The sequence below is a fragment of the Sceloporus occidentalis genome, unplaced genomic scaffold (genome assembly GCF_023333645.1).
Source record: "Sceloporus occidentalis isolate IW3139 unplaced genomic scaffold, rSceOcc1.0.p SCAF_2, whole genome shotgun sequence".
Classification (NCBI taxonomy): Eukaryota; Metazoa; Chordata; class Lepidosauria; order Squamata; family Phrynosomatidae; genus Sceloporus; species Sceloporus occidentalis.
In genome coordinates this window covers 71620554-71644114 of record NW_028316982.1, presented here as the reverse complement: position 1 = coordinate 71644114, position 23561 = coordinate 71620554, and the positions used below count along the sequence as shown (strand labels likewise).

Below are 23561 nucleotides of genomic sequence, written 5' to 3'. Positions count from 1 at the left end.
AGGGGGGAGGCCTCCCTTTGCAGCATGCCTAAGAAACATGGAATATATATTTTAAATAATAATAGTCCTCTTTCTCTAGAACTGGAAGTGCTTGGTCAGGTCCTCCATTTTGGCTGGAGGAGGTCCTCCCTATTTGCAGCCTCGGCTCCTCCTCCTCCTCCTCTCCAAAGGGAGACCTTTTGGGGGGCATCCCTAAAGGAGGAGGAGGAGGAGGAGGCAGTGGTGAGGCTGGTGCAGTGGCAACAGCAGAAGGAGAGGCGAAGGCAGAGAAAGGAGCCCCACCCAGCCTTCGCCTTCCTTCCTTGCCTGCATTGGCTGCGGCGGGGCTGGCTCTGGCTGAGGCTCCCTGCTAGATCTCCAGACAGACTAAGGAGGGGATGCTGCCTTCTCCTCCCTGGTGCCTTTCAGGGGGCCCTGCCTCTGATGCAACCCCAGCCCCCTCTTCCTGAAAGCCTCCCCACCTGAGAGCCATGTCTGCCAGAGGTGAGTCAGGAGAGCAGCCACCTCCTTTTCCTCTCTTCCTCATCCTTTCCTTCTCTGCAGACAGAAAGCCAGAGGGGGCCAAGGGGGCTGCTGCATGGCTCTCTCCTCCTCTCTCTGTGTTTTTTTTTTAAAGGGAAGGATTTGCTGCACCTTGAAGCAGCTTGGTGCATCCATCTCTGGAATTTTTTTCTCCACCAAGAGAACTGCAAAATGGGACCATGTGAAGCAAAGTGCCTCAGGCGACTTTGCTTACCTGGTCCCATTTTGCAGCTCTCTTGGTGGAGAAAAAAATTCCAGGGATGGATGCACCAAGCTGCTTCAAACACATCCTTCCCTTCAAATTATTCTCCTTCTTCCTTTCCCTCTGTTGCCTCTCCTTCCTTCTTGGAAAGGCAACACCCCTCCTTTTTCCCGCCTCTCCCCACAACCAACCCCTGCCTCTTTCTATCTCCCCCTCTCTCTCTGCCTCCCAGTGTCCTCTTTTCCCCAGGAACTGTCCTCCCTTTCCCCCTTCTGCCCCAGCATGGCTAAGGAGCATCCATTTATTGACACTTTAGAGTTTCATGGTTTATATGTTGACATAAGTGTTTGGAGCATTGGCTTGGTCATGCTCTACAATTTTTCTCCCCCCCTTGAATGTCCTCCATTTTGGGGTGCCTTCTCTTTTGGGGTGTTGAGGGCATCTGGGCCACTCAGCCAGGCATTTCCTGGACACATCCTCCATTGCCACCAAGGATATGTCCTCCATTTCCATTGCCACCAAGCATATGTCCTCCTTTTCCACCAGAAGTGGAATGTCCTCCCTTAGTATTTTGGAAGACACACAGGGAGGGGAGATATGGGGGGAGTTTATTATATTCTTGTACTGTATATGTATGTGTATATATATATATGTGTGTGTGTGTGTGTGTGTGTGTGTGTGTGTATATATATAAAATAAAAAAAGCAAGATTTCTTCAGAGGCAGGTTGGTTGTGGCCTTCCCCTGAGGCTGAGAAAGTGTGCCTTGCCTAAGGTCGCCCAGGGGGTTTCCAGGCCCGAGCTGGGATTCAAACCCTGGTCTCCAGAGCGGTAGCCCAATGCTCAAGCCAAGTGTTTTGTGCTTTTCTTTGGTCAGGTCCTGCATTTTTCATCCTAAGTCCTCTCTTTGGAGCATGATTAAGAAACATGCATTTTTATATTTCTAGGGAGTTTGTCACACAAAGGAGATCGGGTGTTTATCCCATGAATATCCTGGGGAAATTGCGTAATTACACAAGACAATTTCACACGATGTCGCACAAAACCTGCCACTAAAGCAGTCACAAAGAAGAATCAACACACATCTTTTTACTTTTGGAATTTCAGTGACAATGCATTTCTGATATTTGTTTATTTGCGGGATGCTTTAAATGCACTTTAATCTTCCTTTAATGCCAAAATTAGTCCCAGTGTGATAAGGGCAGAGCTTTTCTTTGGTCAAGTCCTCATTTTCTCTTAACTGTCCTCCATTTTTCTTGACTGTCCCACATTTGTGCCTTGTCCTCTTTTGAGATGAAGACATCTCTGGTCACCCTGTTCCCTCTAGGAAACTTCACAACACATCCTGCCTTTTTTGGTGGTTGCATAAGGGAGACGATGGCTGGAGGGATGTCTTTTGTTAAGGACTCTCTTCCCCATCCAGGTCGCCTTTGCAAAAGGATTTGGGGTTGGGCTCCTTGTGGGTGGGATGTGAGAAGACTTTGCTTCACATGGTCCCATTTTGCAGTTCTCCTGATGGAATAAAAATCCAGGGGTGGATGCATCTAGCTGTTTAAAGGTGGAGTGCACCCCCTTTAAAGACACACACATTGTGATACATAGATACATAAACGCACACCCACACCGCCACAACACTTATATCAACACCACCAACTGGGGGTTTGTTGTGGTGTGAGAAATGCATCAGCACCTTAGAGCTTCCTGGCTTTCTGTTTTCTGGAATATGATCACAAAAAATTGGGAAGCTAGAATCCTGAATGTGAAGAAGGCAGAGGAAAGGAAGCATAGGGCAGAATTGTCCCCCTTTTGCAGAATGAGAGATGATGGTGCTGCTGCTCCTGTGAATTCGTAGTTTCTTACTGCTTCAGAGTGCAGGCACTGATGTAGTGTTTTAAACAGATAATTCAGGGTAGGGACAAGTCATTTGCTCTAAGGGATGTTCTAAACGAAGTGGCCAGTTTTTCTTGAGGTGCGCCAAAGAGCCTCTGTTCACAGATTTTAATAATTTATACCCTATGCACAAATTTTAATAACTGATATCACAGATCAATATTTTTCAACCATTAAGGCTGTAGTTGTTTCCATGCTTTCTTGAGAATAAGACCTGTTGGACACTGTACTTCTGAGTAAGCATAGAAAGACTAATTCTATGTGAGGACTAAATATGACATTCTTGTGTGGGTAGATGCATAGTACCTATCTGATCTGGGGGATGTTTAACATAAGGGCATTCAGTTGCTGATCCCTAAATCCAGTTGCTGGAGTTGTTCCATTGGTACATGATCAGTGGATTTACACATGTTGTGTGTAAATTCAGCAGATCTACTCCAGTTAAGACTGGTCCAAGGCCTTCTTGAATATGTTTGAGGAAGGAAGGATCTGGAAAAACCACCTCTGAGTATTCATTACCTAAGAAAACCCTATGCAATTCATGGGGTCACATAGGTTAACAGGCGACTTGAAGGCACCTGGAGATGAATTCCAAAAATAAATAAAAATAAAATCAGCACACAGAGCCTTATTTTCTTAGTAGTCCACTTGCTGTAAACATGTGAACTTGATTCATACTTCTCTTGATTGTAGTGCAACTCTTAGGATACAAGAATCATAATGACCATTATTGGTGATGTTAGGAAGTGATGTCACATGTTTGATGTGTCTGCAGAGGCACCACCCACAACAAACATGGGTACAGTGGGTGTGGCTGTGTTGAAATGGGGTGTGAGAAGGCGTTGCATATGCTGAGCTTTCTCTTTAACATAGCCTTTCTCCTTTTCGGAGTGCTGTGATGTCAGTTTTGGGAAGAGTCACTCAAACCTTTACTCTAGGGTGAGAGATACAGCTTTCTCTGATATGCAGGCTTTTGATCTGGTGAAAGCATCTCAATGGTTTCACTGTTTCATCACTATTGGAGATTTATCTGTTACCCTTGCTTAGAAAATTATGCTCCATGTGTTGTACTGTGTCCACCATCTACCCTTAGCATACTCTTGATTCCCAAGGCTCAGTTAACCATTGTTAGGCCTCACTGTGCTATTATAAAATAAAGATCTGTATCACGTCTCAGCAGGGCTAGCATTGAGTGCGTGGAAACTGAGAAGGTCCTCTGCCTCTAATGTTAATGCTTTCATATCTGCCTTCCTCTGCCATTCTCATATTTGTAGACAAGGGGTAGCAGTGAGAAAAATCCATAAACTTTGTTTGTTCTGTGTACTATTAACATACCACACTAGGGAGTTTATCACACTGGCCCTGAAACGGGCCCAATGTGTTGTAAAACGGGCACACATGGAATGGGATGGGGCTAAGAACCCCATTTTACCACACGCTGGAACGCCGCCATTGCCGCTGGGCGTTCGAATTGCATCCCTGTTCTGTTCTAGAGGGCGCCATTTCTGAGAATGCTTTAGAAACAGTTCTCAAAGTTGCACCCTCTGGAACGGAACAGGGACGCAATTGGAATGCCCGGCGGCAAAGGCGGCATTCCAGTGTGTAATAAAATGGGGTTCTTAGCCCCATCCCGTTCCGTGCGCACCCCTGCGTGCATATGTTTTAGAATGCACTGGGCCTGTTTCAGGGCCAGTGCGATAAACTCCTAGCTGTATGGTGAAGATTCTGCTCAGTAAACTTCTCATCAACATCCTCACATGTGTAAATGTTATTTATATACATTATAAAAATTAAATCATGGCAAATTAGATGACTTTTTCAGGTTTTGTGCTTTTCAGCTTTTAGTTTGGGATTGTAAGGATTTAAAATATTAGCAATTTGTATTATATTTAATATATAAACAAAGGTGATAAAACCCAGATTATACGGTGTAGGCAGTTACAATGAATTCATCTCTGGTTAGGCTCAGAAGTTAAGACATTGTCAAAGACGACTCTGTGTTCATGTGGCCAGCATGACTGCGTGGAGCACTGTTACCTTCCTACTGAAGTGGTACCTATTTATCTCCTTGTACTTTTACATGCTTTCAAACTTCTAGGTTGGCAGAAAGTTGGACTAGTGATGAGAGCTCACCCCATCATGTGACACTTCAGTCTCAAACTGTCATCAGAGTCAATGTCTTAACCTCTGAGCCTAACCAGAGATGAATTCATTGTAACTGCCTACACCCTATAATCTGGGTTTTATCACCTTTGTTTATATTCTGAGACTTTATAAAGTCATTCTGTGCTTCTGCAGGTGAAATACAAAAAGGAATATCTTGAGTGGTGTTTTGTTTTAAAGCATTTGTAACATAATTCAAGTACAGTAAATAAAGTTGCTATAATTAGGGCTAAGCAACCTGTGTCTCTTTAAATGATGTTGGATTCTAACTTGCATCATTCCCATTGGTCATGATGGTTCAGCTTCATAGGGGTTAGAGCTATCAGCCTCTGCAGATATTTTATGACTTAAGTCATAAACAAGTAACAAGTCTCCAGCCTGTTGTCCTGTAGAAATGGTGAATCACGAGTCCTGTCATCTCCAACCCTCCTTGGCCACTGTTCTATATGGAACCTGCATTGTAATGGAATTGTGCTGTTTGAATCAAGGAAGCTTTATTATGGTTGTACTTCATTCCAGAGCACCAAGATTAGAAAGGCTGGGGAAGTACTCCTCCTGGGGTGTGTGAGAGAGAGTTGCTAAAGGTGGGCGCAGGACTTGGAGGCCCTGATCTCCCAAACTTTTTAATGTGTAAAAGTGACACGTTGCATAAACCATTGAATTTATTTAAATAAACTTCTAATTTAAATGTTATTTCCTTATAAAATGTTAAAATATAAAATGTATGACTGTGCAAATGAAAATATCCACACTAAATAAACAAAATATTTTTATTCATATACTACACCGAATGGGGGCATGTGCAATGTCCGCATGTAGATGTAAAAGAGTCACCACTGATTCACAGTTATTCTGGCAGCTGAGCAGAAAATGCCACAAATATCTCTCCCTTTCCCTAGCAGTAAAAATACAGTGGTATCACAGTAAATCTCTCACATTCTTTCATGAAGCCCCCAAGCCTGAGGTTACTCACTCACTTTGCCTAATGCTAAGGGTGGCCTAGCCTTGCAGATCTTTATATGTGACTTTTATTAGGTAACTTAGGCGGGATACAGACCTCCCCTTTGAGGCCTGCACACACCCCTTTCCCCGCCGGATCGGGGCCTGGGCATCTGCAGCGGCAGCCCCAGAGGCCCCAATCTGCCGCTTCTCCAGGCCTCAGGGAAGCGGCAAAACGCCGCTTCCCCACAGCCTGGAAAGGGTTGTCCTTGGGGCTTCATGCCCCAAGGACACCCGGACAGCTGCAGGGAAATAGAGGAAGGGGCCTCTTGGCCCCTTTCTTTTTTGTATCGCTGGCTCGGCTGTGTAAAGGCTGCGCCAGTGATACGTGCGGCAAAAAGGAGCTCCGTTTCAGAGCTCCTTCTGGTGCCACTGAAAGGATGTCTCAAGCGCCCTGCAGTGGTGCGAGCACATCACGCCTGCGCTGCACCGTTTGGCTCCGGTGCAGCCATGATGTCATAATGGCGGTGCCTGTGTATGCAGGGCGCCACCATTATCATGCTGTAGGTACGTGCTAGGGTTATGGGGCATCTGTAAAGGACGCTCCGAGGCAACCCTAGCACGTATCCAGGCCAGCGCAAAGGGCCGGTCTGGAAAGCGCCTTAGTATCTTCTAGCATGTGTTCTGATGTGATTTCATATTGATTGTAGAGGCCTTTATGTGTTATATTAATTTACGTTCAGCACTTGTTGACACCAAAAACAGTGGAGATAATTCTTGATGGTTGTTGTTGTTGTTAATTGCTCCCTAGTTGACTTGGGCTCATGAATAACTCCATGAATAAGACACCTTCAAGCCCCACTGTCCTCTGTTCAGGTTCTACAGGCTCAGGGCCATGGCCTCCTTGACTGAATCTATTCATCTGTTATGTGGTTTTCCTCTCTTTCTTTTGCCCTCCTAACTTTCCTAGCATTATTGCCTTTTCTAGTGAATCCTGCTTTCTCATGATGTGGCCGAAGTACTACAGTCTCAATTTAGACATCTTGGCTTCGAGGGAGAGTTCAGGGTTGATCTGTTCTAAGACCCATTTGTTAGGTTTTTTTGGCTATCCATGGTATCCTTAGTACTCTTGCCCAGCACCACATCTTGAAGTAGTTGATTTCTTGATATGATCTTAATTCAGGTATGAGAATCATGTGACTAACCAGATGTTGGATTATAAATCCCAGCATTCTTTACCATTTACTGTTCTTCTAGACATTGCAGTGCAACAGCATCTGAACTGGTGCGTGATTTCCTTAATTCTTTTGGTTGTCTAGAGTACCCATCGAATTAACTGTTTAATGATGAACCAGATTTAAGAAAATCTAACTGATTCACTGTGCCTAGTTGGGATTACCAATAGGGTTCAGTCCACAGGATTTCACTGTGGAGTTTCGGCTAGTGACCATTGATCTAAAATACCTCATATGGATTCTTTTAGTTCCTTCACATCGCTGCTGTTTGCAGAGCTTATTATCAAATTGGTGTAGGCATCTGTTTAGCTACTCAAGTAAACCATGTTAGCCTTACAACTTCTGTTTGTAAGATGGTATAGTTTTCAAGGGACGAAGGGAAACTAATGAAGTCCTAGACTTAAACTACATTTAGTTTGAGTTTTAGTGTAATAATTCTTTCTTTCTTTCTTTCTGTTGGTTTCAATACAGTGGAATCTCCAGAAAGAAATGAGAAATAGTTTAGAATAAAAGGGTACCACAGCTATTATGGGCTGGTAGTTTCCTTTCATTGTTTTTTGAGACAATGAACTGCAATCTATTTTCAATGCACACATTTGGGTGGAATTTCAGAGAAGGAAAATAAATGTCAGCCTGTGTCTTGAATGGCAGATCAGCAGTGAAATTTGCTGGATATCTAATCAGGAATAAGCCCCACAACAAAGTTTTTTTCTAGGTAAATTTGTAAGGCATGGCTGTCAAGATGATTTTGGCCTATAGCTCCCACTTTCTGTAATCAGGTGGATAGTTGTGCAGGAACTGCAGTCTAACAATGTCCAAAGGTAGAGAGATCTTGTTGCACCTTGAGACTAAAAAGATTATCACACCAGGGTTTATCGTCTCTCAATCGTCCCTGGATCATTGAGGTAGTGTGCGTGTATATGAAAGCCAGTCTCCGGGAATCATTGGCTCCGTCTAGCATCACTGAACCGTTCAGGGAGAGTGAATTTCCTCTTAATGCAAAGTTTCCGTTAAGAGGTAATTCACTCTCCCTGAATGATTCAGTGATGCTAGAGGGAGCCGACAATTCCCTGACGCTGAGGAAGCGCACCAGGCTTTCATACCATGCGCTTCCTCAACAATTCAGGGATGATTGAGAGATGGTAAGCCCTGGTGTGATAACCTTTTAACTGAAGAAAGAAGTTGGAAGCATGAGCTTTCATAGACCTAAGTCTACTTCCTCAGGCATTCAAAGATGCTACAAGATCTCTCTTGTACATACTGATTCTACAGACTAATACAGCTATATCTTTGAATGTCTGGAGGGCCACAGTTGTCCCCAGCTGGGACATTTCCATACTATACAGTTATAGCACTGATTCCATTTAACTACCAAAGTTCCATCCTAAGGAATTCTGGGATTTGCAATTTTGGGAGGGGTACTTAGAACTCTCAGCCAGAGAGTTCTATTGTCTCAAACAAGAAACCACAGGATTCCACAGGATTCCACAGGATGCAGCCATGGCACTTAAAAGTGGAATCATCATGGTATAATTTTGTAGTATGATCATTTTCCTGGTGCATAGGTTTGCAACCCAAGTGCCAACAGGTAATTTAGTGGGGAAAATAATACTCAATAATCTTACAGGCCTCCAACCTCAGGACTTCTTCCCTGAAGGCCTGCATTTAAAGAAGGGAAGAGAGCCATACTAATAAAGGGTAATGATATGAAACTGTGGCCCAGTGGAACAACTGAAGTTCAGTACTCAAGCTACATAGCTTGATGTTACTTTTTGGAGTACAACTCTCAAAATCTCACAACCAGTCTAGCTACGTTGGCTATGGAGTTCTGAGATTTCTGTTAGAAAGTAACTTTTTGGAGCTCTCCCAAGCAGTTCCAGTGTCGTTATCTGGTATGTTAATAGGATTTGTAAAAAAAAAAAAAAAAAAACAAAACAAAACAAAAAACAACCATCACCATCTTCACTTGTGGAAGGGATCTAACTAGATATAGACTCCCAGTGTTAGAAGACGCTACTGCTAATTTCTAGTGTTTGGGTATGCACTGGTATGGTAGAAAACTGCTGGGGAATTTCAGGGGGGTTGATAGCAGTATATGTGGATATTTGGGGCAACAATAGGCTTTTGGCAACGGGGAGAATCAGACTGTTGAAGAATTGAGGTGAAATGAGTTAGACCAGTACAGCGGTGGGACACCATAGTGGAGAACAGTGTTATATGACCTCAAACTAAGATTTTATTTTCTGCTGGATTATTTTCTCCAATCAAGGTAGAGTTATCCAATTTGTCTTCTGTTGGATAATCCAATGTCTCCAGCCCTGATGATATTGAGATTCCATATGGAACTCTCTCTTTTTTTAATTTACAAAGGAGCCTGTGAGCTTTGAATTAGATCAAGACAGTTGCAAGTGTGAAAGGCAGGGGTTAGTACTTTCAAAGTGGAGGATCAAAATTGACTGATGATTGTTGTTTTCTTTTCTTTTCTTTTCTTTTCTTTTTTGCCTTTCTTGTTCCCAGAAAGTTTAGAGGCCATTGGAGCGTGATCTCATAGGTTAACTTGATGATTTTTTGACCTTCCTTTCATAACAACTCAATACAAAATGTAGGCCAACATTGTCTATCTCTCCCACTGCCGCCCTTCTTAAAACTTTTATATTAAAGAGACTTGTGGTCTTGAAAACTTGCACAAGATTTTTGACTTGGCTTAATATTTATTTGGATGCTTTAAAAAAAACCCTTAGGTAACAGGATGTAGAAGAATCACACATTCCCCACCCATCTTCCATAGGAATTTTAGAATTTGTCTCATGTTTTAATGCATCTTTTGGGATAAATATGGGCTCCTCATATTGGCTTTGTGGGGTGTTTTGTCCTTCAACCCTAGTTGCAACAATGGCCTTGAGATTTCTGCTGGATGGGTCCTTGTAGCTGGAGTTCTGAAGCACAATACCTGTACACATCTGACAGGCTATGTTAGAGCAATATGCCTCATATTACACACACTTATATAAGAACCAGAACCTGGAAATGCACATTTTGAGGACTACATTGCTGGCTAGGAAATACTAGGAACTAGTAGATCAAAATATTAGTTTTTCAAGCTCTGATGAGAACAAAGACCACTGGTTTGAGCTAATATATTCCTGGGGGTGTACAGTGCTTGTTTGCAGAGCCTGTTGGACTCTGATCTGTTCTGCATATGAGGGCAAGGAGATGGTAATCTAGGGCTGTCCATTGACCCCAGTGGAAATGTTCTAAATTTTGCCATCTCTTCCATAGATATAACATTTTGCTTTCATCAGGTCAGAAATGAGTTAAAATTAACACACAAGATTCCCCTAAGCTCTGCTGACATCTTGCTCCTTCTGCTGGCATGCTCTGCTGATCCAAGGGCTCTGTGAGCACAAGGGTGTCCTTACTCTTAATTGCTATCAAGTCAGCTTTAACACTATAAATGAGGCAGCTCCAGAACACCCTATTATTAGCGGCCTTGTCCAGGTCTTGTACATTGAGGGTATTGACTTCATTATTGAGTATCTACCCATAATGTGGCCTTCCGTTCTTCCTACATACTTCCAGTTTACCAAGCATTATTGTCACTTCTAATTCTTGACGACATCTTACACTGCGTCTACAAAGTACTGTATGAAAAACCCAGTTTAGTTATTTCAGCGTCAGGGGAGTTTAGGCTTAATTTGCCCTTGGGCCCATTCATTTGTCTTTTTGGCAGTCCATGGTAGCTGTAGAGTTCCCATCAGCACCACATTTCACATAAAAGCATCAGTATAACTGTCTAATGTGGACCTTCCATCGTTCTCACTGGCACAGTGATCTGGGCAAGACCCTATCCTGCTTTGGAGCAAGTGTAATTGAGTATAGGCTTATCACAATAATTGGATTTTTACTGACTGTCCATCTCTCTAACTTAGTCCTTGTACCCAAACCAGCCATTTGGGGGGCAATTTTTCTATTTTGCTTTCCTATCCCCCTTTCCCCTTGCTTCCAAGTGACCAACATTAAGCAGCTTTATCATTTGTATACGTTTAGATCAGAATTGACAAGGTCTACCCTCCAGATGTTAGACCACAACCAATGGCATAGCCAGTGGTTAGAAATACTGCGAGACACACTCCTCAATTTCTGGAGCACAACACTTTCCCTGCAATTCACTTCTCTTCTTTTTGCTGTTTCTCAAATTCTATTTATTGGCCTAACTCCAATTGGTAGTTCTGACCAAAAAGAACACAATGAATCTGTAGCATTTACATATGTGTTGACTTACTAATCAGTGATTGATTCAGTCAGTCTGCATTAGCTGGGACCAGCAATTGGATTTAAGCTATTCTGTTTTAAATGGCCATATTTTTTTAAATATATGACTTAATACATGTTATCCACTAAGGCTTCTTGAGATGGAATGAAACCTTTATTACCTTCTTACATCTAAGATCTCAATAGCAGGAAATAATCTGAGTATAGATGCGGCTTTTTAAAATCATTCTTATCTGAGATAATGAAAGGAATAAGGAATTATACCCCAAAGCTGCTTTATTTAGCCATTTGAAAGCTCTAGTCTTAGAAGCAGAGCTTGAGACAGTTGCAAATCTCTTAACTTCAGTGAGATGAGTCAGTGTTGCTTATTGGAAGACTGTAAGAACTCCTCTTACAGGGCAATCCAAAAGAATGGTGCAAAAGTAAAGCTGTTCTTATTCAGTTTTGCACCATTCTTCTTGTATTTTGAATAGATATGTATTGGACAGTGAGCTTTTAAACAAGATTATGAGCTGAAGAAAAGAGAGAAATTGTACAGATTGATTTATTGAGGAATGCACATTGTAAACAATTGAAGTAAGAACTGTCATGATTTATGTCTGCCTGTTTATTTTCTGCATATTTGATTAATTCTTTTAAAATATTGTAATGTTTCAGATTTTTTTTTTCATTTGTTACTTTTCAGTGATTTATCTCTCTAATTGCTTATTTGTATTTATCAATACATTTTCTACTGGCTTGGATATCTTTCTCACTATTTTAATACTATATATGTACCCCATTAAAAATTACACATGTTGGATCGAAGATTATACTGTGAATATGGAAACAGTTTTGTTTTGCGGGTTGTGCTAATAATCTTTCATAAAGAGGGATGTATCCCAACTGAAGGGTTTTTTTTTGTTTTTTTGAAAACTTATTTCAGCTGTAGTCTTAAATGCTTAGCTGGGAGTAAAGATGTATAAATAGATTTCTGCTCCATATCAGTTTTACATATTTTCACATGTAAGTCTGATTAGTCCTGTTTTACATTTATCAGCAAGTTGTTCCTAATATGAAAATTCCTGTTTAATTTGTATTTCTATATACGTGTTCTCAAATAGTAAGCATTTGTATATATATTTGATCTCTGAGTAAGAATTTTTATTTTTTTTAAATCCTGAAATATGGATTTATATGCATTTTGCATAAGATTTTTTGAGCCACAGGCAATCACACAAATGCATTATGGTGGTTGCAACAGTTTAATCTCAATTCTTTATATTAAGAAATTCTTATGAAAATCACCATTATGGCTTTGCCTGCTTTCTGTACTGCTGCTGTGACATTCTTTCTTCTTATGGACAAAGGCTTTCTGATCAAACCAGGGATGTATCTTTCTAATGAGTTTGGGGCCACCTGCAGCTCTGCCCAGCTGTGTAAACTGCATGGCAATCGTTCTTCAAGAGGAGCTGGAAAAACAGCCTGCTTCTAAGTCCTTCCTGTATGACAATTTCATTTTTATAGTATTCAGCAATGAGAGGCCTTCCTTGCTCAATTGCACATACAGAGCTATTTTGTTAGCTATTTATAGGATTATTATTCTTTGGTGTAAAAATACCCCCTCCCCCCCCTGATTTGTTGTCTTCTGTGTATCCTGGGTTTTGTGTGTGTTATGTTTACTGTAAAAGAATTCCAGAATGTGAATGCAGATAAGCAAAGGGAAATCTTTTCTTGGTGAAATTTGTGTTGAGAAGAGGAGGTTTTTTGTTTTTTTTAATTGTTAGAATCATACCCAATGCCTTTTTATGGAGGCTTCTTAAGCTTGGGGCTGCAACCTAATTGTTTGTGAACTGTTGGTTTTTAGCAGTCCTGCTTCATCATGCAGTTATTAAAAATCATAGGGGTTTTAATCATTTACTGTGATTTATTTTGAAATTGTATCTCAGCCAAATAAATGGAAGACATTTTTCATAAAAACATTCTAGGCTGCATACTAACATTCAGAGCTGAGTTTACTGTGGAAATTCACTCTCAGATCTTGGGGAAGTTACTATCTTTGGACTAAAACTCCCACACTCCCCAAGCTAGCATGACCAGTGGTGTCCCCTCCTTTCCAGGATCATCCTTTATACACTTCTGGAATTCTATTTCCACCCATATCACTACCGTAATACTACTGTGCTGCGGTGCTACATTTGGACTGGTGTGATTTTCTGCTGCCACATGGGATGCTCCTGGTGACTCCTCTGAAGATGTAAGTGCTTGTTGCTGGCGGAGTGGCATTTCTGTCTGAACCCTACATCCAACAACAGTGATGGCGAACCGTGGCCCTGATCTGGATCTAAAAAGGGCAATCTGCACAAATCCTAACTTATAGGAAGAGGTGGAGGAAAAAGTCATATTGGTGGTGACGGTGTCCCAAAACAGATGGGCCAAATAAACCATTTTCTGGCCATGTTCAGGGCATAGCATTTAGATGATGCACGCCCCGAGCATGGCTGGAAACTGTGCCGAGGCTGCTGCTTTTACAAAGAACTGGGCCAAAAAGGAGTGGTAAAATACCACTCCTTGTGCCAATCTCAGTTCAAAACTGTGGCTCAGATTGGGGCTGGACGTGTGAAGTTGCCATGGCTCCAGCGTAAATTGGGCCTGTCTATTTTGACCCTGTAGTGCAGCTACTGAGGAGCAAGGGACCCAGCAATGATAGAGTGGGGAGAAAGGAGACACAATAGTAAGCTGTACTACAGACTTGGTGTGTGTGTGTGTGTGTGTGTGTATTAGTCTGCTTTTTCTGTATTCCTCAATTTTGCCCAATGAGAGTGGCTTCTGCCACTGCCAAAAATAGCATGAGAGAGTCTGTGTGAGTGAGTGTGTGTGTGTGGGAAGGGGAGAGGGCTACCTTGTCGGGTTGGTTGCTCCAGATAATGGCACAGAGCATGCATATGGATTGGCTGGGTTGGTGTGATTTGTATGAGACAGTTTAGAGAAGGAAGGCCAGAGCAGACATGAGATTTAGAGCAGTTTGTTTGTTTGTTTGTTTGTTTTTGGAGGGGGGGACATGAGGAAGGAAGAAAGTTTGAGTGAGTGATTGCTCTTGTACACCTATATCAGTGGTTCCCAACCTGTGGGTCGGGACCCCTTTGGGGGCCGAATGACCCTTTCATGGGGGTCACCTAAGGCCATTGGAAAACACCTATTTAATTACAGTTATGAAGTAGCAATGAAAATAATTTCATGGGTTTGGGTCACCACAACATGAGGAACTATATTAAAGGGTCGTGGCATTAGGAAGGTTGGGAACCACTGACCTATATCTATGTGTCTGTATCTGTACAACACACATATGTGTAACAGGCAAGTAGTCTCTTTTACTGTACCTGTGTGAACAGGGGAAGTGAGTCCAGACAGATTAGTTCACGCAGAATTATGATGAACCTAAATACATGCAGGGAGGGAAAGTACCGGGGGGGGGGGGATCCTGTATTTTTCACTGGTACAATAATAACAGCGTGGGGTAGTGATTTGGACATGGGACACGGATGCTGGAGTTCAGGGTTCAGTTCCCCACTTGGGCATGGAAACGCACTGGGTGACCTTGGGTGAGTCATACACTCTCAGTCCCAGAAATCCCCGTGATAGGTTCGCCTTAGAGTTGCCATAACTCGAAAACAACTTGAAAGCACACAGCAACAACAGAATGATAACAAGAATGGCAACATATTGTTGTGAGATCATAGTAATAAGTAACATGGTTAGTCCGTTTTGAAAAGGCTATGGATCCAGTAGACTATGACATGAAGTATGTCTGCCTGAGATCTTGCAAAATACTGGTCAGTCTGAACAGAGTATCTCTGGCTAAATAGAAAAATATCTAATTTAGGAACTGACTGTTGATAGAGAAATGTGATGCTCAGGTTTGTTGCTTTTTGGTGGGTATGTTTTAAAACTTTTTACATTCTCCTGATAATTTAATTACATTTTAACTTTTTGTATGTTTTTAGTGATTTGAGTATTTATCTGTATCTGTTTTAATTTTTGCAAGCTGTCTTAAATCTTAGAGCTGGGGAAAAGGCAAGATGTACATAATTAAAATGGATAAGAAGAGTGTTGATGACAATTAGTTGATTTATATCCTGCGTTGCTACTAAAATTAGGACTCAGCATGGCTCACAGGAAGACAAAGACAAGTATAGAGTAAAAATAAAAAATTATATGGTTAAAACAGAATTAAATAAAGTATATTAAAACATAATTAAATTAAAAACAAATTAAAAGAAGCAGATGCAGAAAAGAAAAGAAAAGAAAAGAAAAGAAAAGAAAAATTTAAACTAAACATCTCACAAAACTGTAATTCCCTACCTCCTATATATTGGATGTTTTGTTTGATAAGCCAAACACTGCTTGATAAAACCTGTTGACTTTATGTGAATCACAAAACTGATAATGTTTGCTATGCCATGGCAAACTCTTGGAACAGCATCACATACTAAAGCTGGAGGTTTCCTTTAAAAAACCCCTCCCCATTTCTGATGAGCAAAACAGATGTATAAAACCCTCAGGTTGGATCTGATTTTTTAGTACATTATCTCTTCTTCATAGTCATCAGAAACAAAAGAAGAGTATGTATCCTGCAGGCCTTATGAATTGCTTCCATCTTGCTGTTTAGGAGCTTTAAAAGTATTTTTAGCAAATATTAGTAGTGAAGCCAAAGGGGTAATTTCAAATGTACTAATTCACTGGCAGTCAGCTGAAACTAATATGCAAACATCATGGGCAGTATGTGAAAGTGCCTGCACAATTATGTGCACTGTAATTTTTTAATAACTAATTCCAACTGATTTTTTTTTATTGGTAGAATGTCAACTATTTTCATATTATGCTAAATAATTAAATATTTATTCAGAAAGAAATGTCATCACAAGACGTAATGGTATGACCCACAATATTAGGGGGGCCTTCATGTGCTCATCCTCCAGTGTGATCTATGATATACTGTGTCAGCAATGCCCTTCAGCACTCTACATTGAGCAGGCAGGCCAGTCCCTGCGCCAGAGGATAAATGGACACAAATCAGATATTAGGAATAGGAATACACAAAAAATGGTGGCAGAATGTTTTAATCTCCCTGGGTATTCCATCTCAGATGTCAGAACAACAGTCATTTAACAAAAGAAATACAAAGGTAGATTGGAAAGAGAAACAGCAGAACTGGAATTCATCCATAAACTACAGTCCCTCAGCAGTAGATTGAACAAATAGTTTCCTGACACACTACGCGCTTCAACACTATCTGAACCGATCATCATCACCAGTTTCCTATGTCTTTGTGCACTAAAGACCATCATTAAAATTGGACCTGCAACTTCATTTACATACACAAAGGACTTATAATTTGTATTGACATCCTCACAATGGTATATATATATATATATATCTGTACCTAGCTTCCACCGCACCAAATGCATCTGAGGAAGTAGACTGAAGTCTACGAAAGCTCATGCTGCCAATTTCTTTCTTTCAGTTTGTCCCAAAGAGTTAGTAGAAAGTCCATGAAGGAGGGGATAAACATCATCCTAGTTTCAAGTTCTTATTTATTAAGGTTTTATGTAGTTTAATGTTGTTGTGTGCCTTCAAGTTGTGTGTTGACCCTAAGGCGAACCTATCACCTTGTTTTCTTATCAAATTTGTTCATAAGTGGTTTGCCTTTCGCTTTTTCAGGGGCTGAGAGAGTGCAACTTGCCCAGGGTCACCCAATAGGTTTCCATGGCTGCAATGAGATTTGAACCCTTGTCTCCAGAGATGTAGTTCGATGCTCAAACCACTATACCCTGCTGGCTTTCTGTCTAGTTAATAGAGAAGTGAAAATAAATGACTAAAATGGTCAACCAACAAATATTTCTTATTTTTTTTAAAAAAAAATCCCAAATAGGCACAGACCTTTATGTTTATATGCATATTAAAACTCATTTTTAATTTATTTATTATTTTAAAAAAGAACAAACATCTTAAAGGACAAACATAGATACATTGAACACACATTAAACAAACCATTAAAACATTACAATCTTAACTTCATGTAATAATCCTTGATATATTAGATTATAAAAAAAAAAATAAAACACATAAGGATACATTATTTTTAAACTTCCAAAATATTTAAATGAAGATCCATTCATTAACTGTGCCTTCTACATAAATAATCTTGCACAGCTTTAATAAAGTAAAAATAAATTCAGCAACACTTCTTGTGCACTTAAGAAACAACATTTAAAATCACAGTCAAGGGTCTATGGTGAAATTGGGAGCTTAACTGGGAATACATTGTCCTCCTGTTATAATCTACAACATTAAACTGCTCTGTAGGAAACTGCTGCTGGAGAAATTTGCATTAGATCTGAATGTCTCTGCTCTGAAGTACTTCTTAGTTCTTGGCAGCTCACTCTCTTTTTCTGCATATAGTCCTGTGTGTGTGTGTGTGTGTTTTTCTTTTGAAGCCAGAATGTCAGGTTAAAACTGTGCTATGTCCATTTCTGTAAGAAAAGCTCATTTCGAAGTTGTGATAGGTTGACTGTTGTCAGACACCTTTTAACAGTTCTTTTCCTTCTCCCTCTGTTTGTCCAAATGTCATCCAGTTTCCTTTTTACTTAAAGACAAGTGGTTCTGGCCTTCAAGCACAGAATTACTCTTTTGGACTAGAATTCCTAGAATACCCCAACCAGCATGACCTGCCTGATTTGTTTTAGGCAATGCAGATAGGCAAGAATGCTTGCCTTATTTCATGATAGCCTCAATCTAATGTGGTCATACATGTGGATGATTGCTACTAATCAATTAGCCATTTTAAGCAATTTTTCATTTGAAAAAAAGTTTTTAATTTGTTTGTGGGCTGCAGAAGATTGGTAAGGAGTTCCATAGCTTGAAGGCTCCCATAATTCACATGGGAAAATGAGAAGGTGTGTGGTTGATTAGCAGTCCAAAGATTGAGAGCCAGGGTATCAATCTGAAACTGGGGAACCAAAACTGATGGGAGAGAGCAGAAGAGTAATCGGGATTCAAGAACAGGGTAGCTGGCTTGGACGTATCTCCCAGAGTGGGCACTTGACTTTGTTTCCAGCAGCAGTAGAACATTTTTTGCCTGATTTATCTAGGGAGGGTGATTGTTTGATGCAAACAGCTGGGGCAGCACCAACTGAGCTGCAGGTGTACTGAGCCTCTCTGAGGAAGAATCGCAAAAGGTGGTTGTGGGCCATATATGGCCCATATCATTTCTTGGAGACCAGCCAGTCCAAATCAGTAGGGAGCAGCTAATGTCAGTCTAACGGAGCATCCAGTAGTGTGGGTACAATGCAAGGTCCAAGGTTCTTCAAAAACATGATCCAGGAATCAAGAGATGAGAGTGTTGCTTCTTCTTGAATGGCCAGTTGTCACAATGACCTCCAGAGGAAGTTGCTGGGTTATGACCTGGTAGCCTATCCCAGTTGTTGCCTGGTTAATGAGAGTTCCCTGTATAAATTGCTCAGAGCATCTCACACCCTCCCTCTCTCATGATAAGTATTATTGAGTCCATTTCTCTGTGTTGTGGCTGCTGTTGTGTCTCAAGCACTGGCTGATCCCCCTGTCCTTCTGCTTCACTGTTCGTGTCAAGAGTCTGAACCTGGGTCTGGGAACAAGGCATGATAGCCCACAGTTCATATTTCCCCCACCCCGCTCTAAGCTCTGAATTTTTGGATACTACAGCAGCCTTTCTTGGAAAGTTCACAAATTAACATTCCTCACTAAACCCCAAGTGGCTGTGTGTCAATGCATGTGACCTCCTTGCTCATTCCCACTTTCCAGTTGTCTCCCCTTGAAGCTTTGACTTCTGCAGAAGTGCATTAGTACAGCATAGAAAGCTTTAAGCATATCAGATATAATGAGGGAAATTAATCAATTCAATGCTTTTATTGGACAATCAAGCTTTTTAATGCCTTCGGTAAGTGCTCTGTGGTAGGCTGGTGACTAGAAGCTGTTGATTGACAAAAGTACTCATTATTATTTGGTTTTCTTATGTCTGATGAGTGGATGGCTCAATTGTTAACAGATGGTATATAGTTAACAGATGGTAAGTAGTGATATGAGTTATATTCTATGTAGGGTTTTTTGCATCAGAATTCTGAGGGCTTTTAATTCATAAAGCTTCTGAGTAAGAGGTCAAACTGGGTGACAGTAATGGCCCTTCTTTGGCTATTAAGCTTTTGAACTGTAATCTGAAAATGATTAGGTAATGCAGCCTGCAAGTACAGTTGGAGTGAAGGGTTTTGTTTTTGTTTATTTCCTAGTCTGAGGATCAAAACCAGCTGAATTTTTCAAAGCTGGATAAGAATATATCTGATTAGCTGGAAATTTGACAACAGATTCATTTCTTTTGCAGCTGCCTTTGCAAAATGCAGCGCAAGTGAGAACAACCTGCTCAGTTGTAACAGAAACACAACACTGTGATTGACAAATGGCACAGGATTCCCTTTATTTCTACCCTTGATCTGGAAACATTTAAGCTGGTCTGCATATTATCTATTGAAAATATGACAGTCTCTTGGATGCTGTTCAAGAGAAGAAGGGCATTTTACCCTCCTCTCCAGCTTGTATAAAGGGTTATATTCCCATGACACAGTTCTTTCATATTTGATGTGGACCCTATAGATGCAAAGTGCCAGTTTAGTATTTTCATAAGCCATAGCTAAAATTGGATTGGCTTCCAGTTCTGACAAAAACAGTTGTTGATCCTTGGCTTTGGTGTATATTCCATATTGCATAATATAATATATACACCATATTCCATATTGTAATACTGTAAGTTGCTCTCTTTGCATAATAGCTTAAAAGTAAACTTGACTTCTTTTTATTAACTTTGGCAGGGTACGGACTGCCAGAACGAGGCGGCTGGGAGCCTCCTTTTTCGTGTAGCCGCGCTGCAGCAACCGAATTGTGCAGCACGGTTGCACAAAAAAAGGAGTGCTGAAAAGGGGCTCCTTTTTGCGCCGCTTTAAACAGCTGGTGGCAGTACAAGCTCCATCTGGACACCACGCAGCACTGACATCATAGCTGTGCATGCCGTCTGGACGGTGCCGCACAGCTATGGTGTCACGGCAATATGCTAGGGTTGTGGGGCATGTGCACGCGCCGCCCCAAGGCAAACCTAGCACGTCGCCATGATGCCGCAAAGGGCCCGTTTGTACAGAGCCTTTGTCAGTCACAATTGCAGATGTTGCATACCTTTATTGTTACACTCAAACATTTGGGATGATCTTTTCAACAGTTACAAAGGATTTTGGATAACAACATTTCATTGTTTTTCAGACTAATTGTACAAAGTTTAAAACATGTACTAACAAGGTATTTATTTATTTTCAGTAATTATTTTCAGTAATTTGGATCAAATCAATTTTGTCTCAAACATGTTGATTTGTGTTGTGTGTACACACCCACACCCACCCACACACATGTGTGTTTGTGTATATATATATATATATATACAAACAGTGTTCTGTTTGTTTGAGAGTGACCAATGCAAAAGGTTAACACACGAGAGAGCATATTGTGCAAATGGAAGGCCAAGTATTCTTTGGTATGTTAAACTACAGTCACCCCTCCAAATCCGTGGACTTTAGATCCGTGGACTTGAGATCTGTGGATTTGAGATCCGCGGACTTGAAAATCTACAGAGGGGCAACTGCCATTAACGGCAGTGGGGTGCGACTAGGGTTGCCATAACCCGGCGGGGGGTGGGAATTTCCCACTTTTGGACCGTCTGCATGGTCACGGTATGGTTTGCCCCTGCCCCCGGGCTTTTTTATTGCGCCGCTATGGCGGCACCTTTGTCGCTGTGTGGTGGCCTGCCTGTGGCTGCTCCTCTGGCCACTGCTGCCACTGCGGTTCGGTAGGTGCTCCAGCGCGCCCACACTCACAGTATTTAATTTTCCCTGGCGCGCTGGAGGAGCACCTACAATTGGCTGGCAGGCTGGCCAGTAGCGGAACAGCCCGCCCCCTGCTTCAGGAGTCTATGACTGCTGGCAGGGGGCAGGGCTGTTCCAGCTCTCTGCCCCCATTGGCCGCTCAGGTTAAAGAGGAGGAGCTCTCCTCTGTTTACTTCCTGGGCCGGCGAGTGGCGAGGCGGCTGGCGGAGGAGGGCACCGGGCAGCCCCCGCCGCAGCAGCAACAAAAGCGGCAGCCGCAGGAGCAGCCAAAGGGAGAGGAGAGGACCAAAGGTAGGCCTCTGGGCCGGGGTGGGGGATGTTTTTGGCTAGCTGTTTGAGTGTGAATCAGTTTGCAGAGGGACCTTCCACGTTTATCATCATCATCATCATCATCATCCAAAGGCCTAGCTGCGTGAGTGTGAATCAGTTTGCAAAGGGACCTTCCATGATTATCAATATTATTATTATTAGCATGCAAAGAGCTAGCTGTGTGAGTCAGTTTGCAAAGGGACCTAACATGATTATCATCATTATTATTGTTGTTGTTGTTATTATGCAAAGACCTAGCTGTGTGAGTCAGTTTGCAAAGGGACCTTCCATGATTATTATTATTATTATTATTATTAGCATGCAAAGAGCTAGCTGTTTGAGTCAGTTTGCAAATGCCCAAATGTGCTTCATGTGTGTTTTGGAATGGGGGAGGGGGGTTGGCCAGAAAGGGAAGTACATTTCTGCCATCTGTCTAGGAATAATGCCCAAATGTCCTCCATTTCGATCATGCCTAAGAAACATGCATTTATATTAACATTTTTAAAAAATAATTTTTTCGCATGTCCTCCATTTTTATAAAATTTGTCCTACATTTGAAAATATTGCCCTACATTTGTCCCGGTTTGGAGGTCCAGACTTATGGCAACCCTAGGTGCGACCCCCACATGCACATGCCCCATTCAAGTCTATGGGGCTTGAATATGCGCGAGTTTTGGAACTTGTGGAGGTGGGGTCCAGAACGGATCCCCCGTGAGTTAATTTAGACATACGTTAAAGTTGCTTGATTGGTACTGGAATGCTGTGACATGGCTTGAATAGTAGATGTAAAAGACCAGGCTTTTCATAATAGCAGAATGAAAATTAAAAAAGAGGATATAACCAAGATTAAGTGTGGAAAGTTGTTCATTTCCAAAATAAGTAAATATTGATAGTTGGTTATTTCTTTTCTCATTCCAGTTTATGAAACATTCTTCTAAGGAATGTTTTCCATGATTGGTTGATAATTAATATCAGACTTTTATTATATTGATTGATATTTCAGCAGTGTTTGTAAGAGATAGGGAAACAGAGCACTAGGACAATCTAAAATACTGAAATCTTCCTCCAAGGTGAAAATTACTGTCTACATTCCAGTAGCTTTCTTCTGCTAGATTTTTCTTTCCAAAGCTGCTGCTGTATGGACTCTTACAGGACTCAAGGGAAGTTATTTTTAAATGCATAAAATAAGTGGTAGATTAGGGTAAGCAAAGTGAGGCTGCCTAAGTACTGTTGGACTGCAGCTATCATCAGTCATAGTAGATTCTTGCACTACACTCGTCTTAAAATGCTGCTTGGTCTCTTTAACTGCTCTGACTGTCTGCTGTTACATTTTTGGGGTTTGTAGTTCAGTGAGGCTTAACAGCTCTCTGGCGGAATATTCTATATGCCTCTTTCTAAACTGCAAGTCCCAGAATGCAACAGGAGGCAGCCAGCCAGAGCAGTTAAAGCGACCTAGCCCATTTTAAGAGTGTAGTGCAATAATCTATTTAGTCATCATAACCAATGCTGATAAATACTAGAAATCTAGATGGCTGCACTTTGCTCACTTCTCCTGTAATGTGTCTTTCCTGACCATGAAAGCATTCATAGCTTATAAAGAACCCAGTGTTCCTGCATGACATTTGCAACTTGAAGCTCAAAGGGATTCAGATGATAGTAGTCCACAGCCAGGTTTATATAAATTCTGTAGAAAGTTTATAAATCACAGCCAGGTTTATATAATAATAAATAACAAATAAAATAATAATAAAATTTATTTATATTTCTCCGCCTCTCCCTACGAATTGAGGCGGGGTTGCAACCCGATAAAAACATACAATACAATCATAAAATCCAACAGTACCAATAAATACATCCAATTCCAATAAATACATCAGTGGTTGTTTGCAAAGAATCTTCTCCAAGGGGAAAGTCCTAATCAAGCTCAGGAGGGTAGGCCCACCAGAAGAACTCCGTCTTGACTGCTTTCTTAAAGGCATCCAAGGTAGTGATAAGACAGATCTCTTCCACAGTTTAGGGGCGGCGGCAGTGAAAGTTCTTTGGGAAGTCATGTGCAATCTGGTAGATTATATTTCCAGTAGATTTTCCCCAGATAT

At 41.3% G+C, this 23561-nt stretch overlaps 1 protein-coding gene across 1 annotated transcript in view; it reads left to right on the top strand.

Annotated features, from left to right (window-relative positions):
- Positions 1-229: 229 nt before the first annotated feature.
- ABLIM1 (actin binding LIM protein 1) overlaps positions 230-23561 on the top strand; it is a 295489-nt gene continuing 272157 nt past the window's right edge. Inside the window, exon 1 of the mRNA XM_089509974.1 lies at positions 230-483. Within this exon, the coding sequence (XP_089366100.1) occupies positions 471-483 (13 nt within the window). The 5' untranslated portion in view covers positions 230-470. The remainder of the gene's footprint in view (positions 484-23561) is intronic.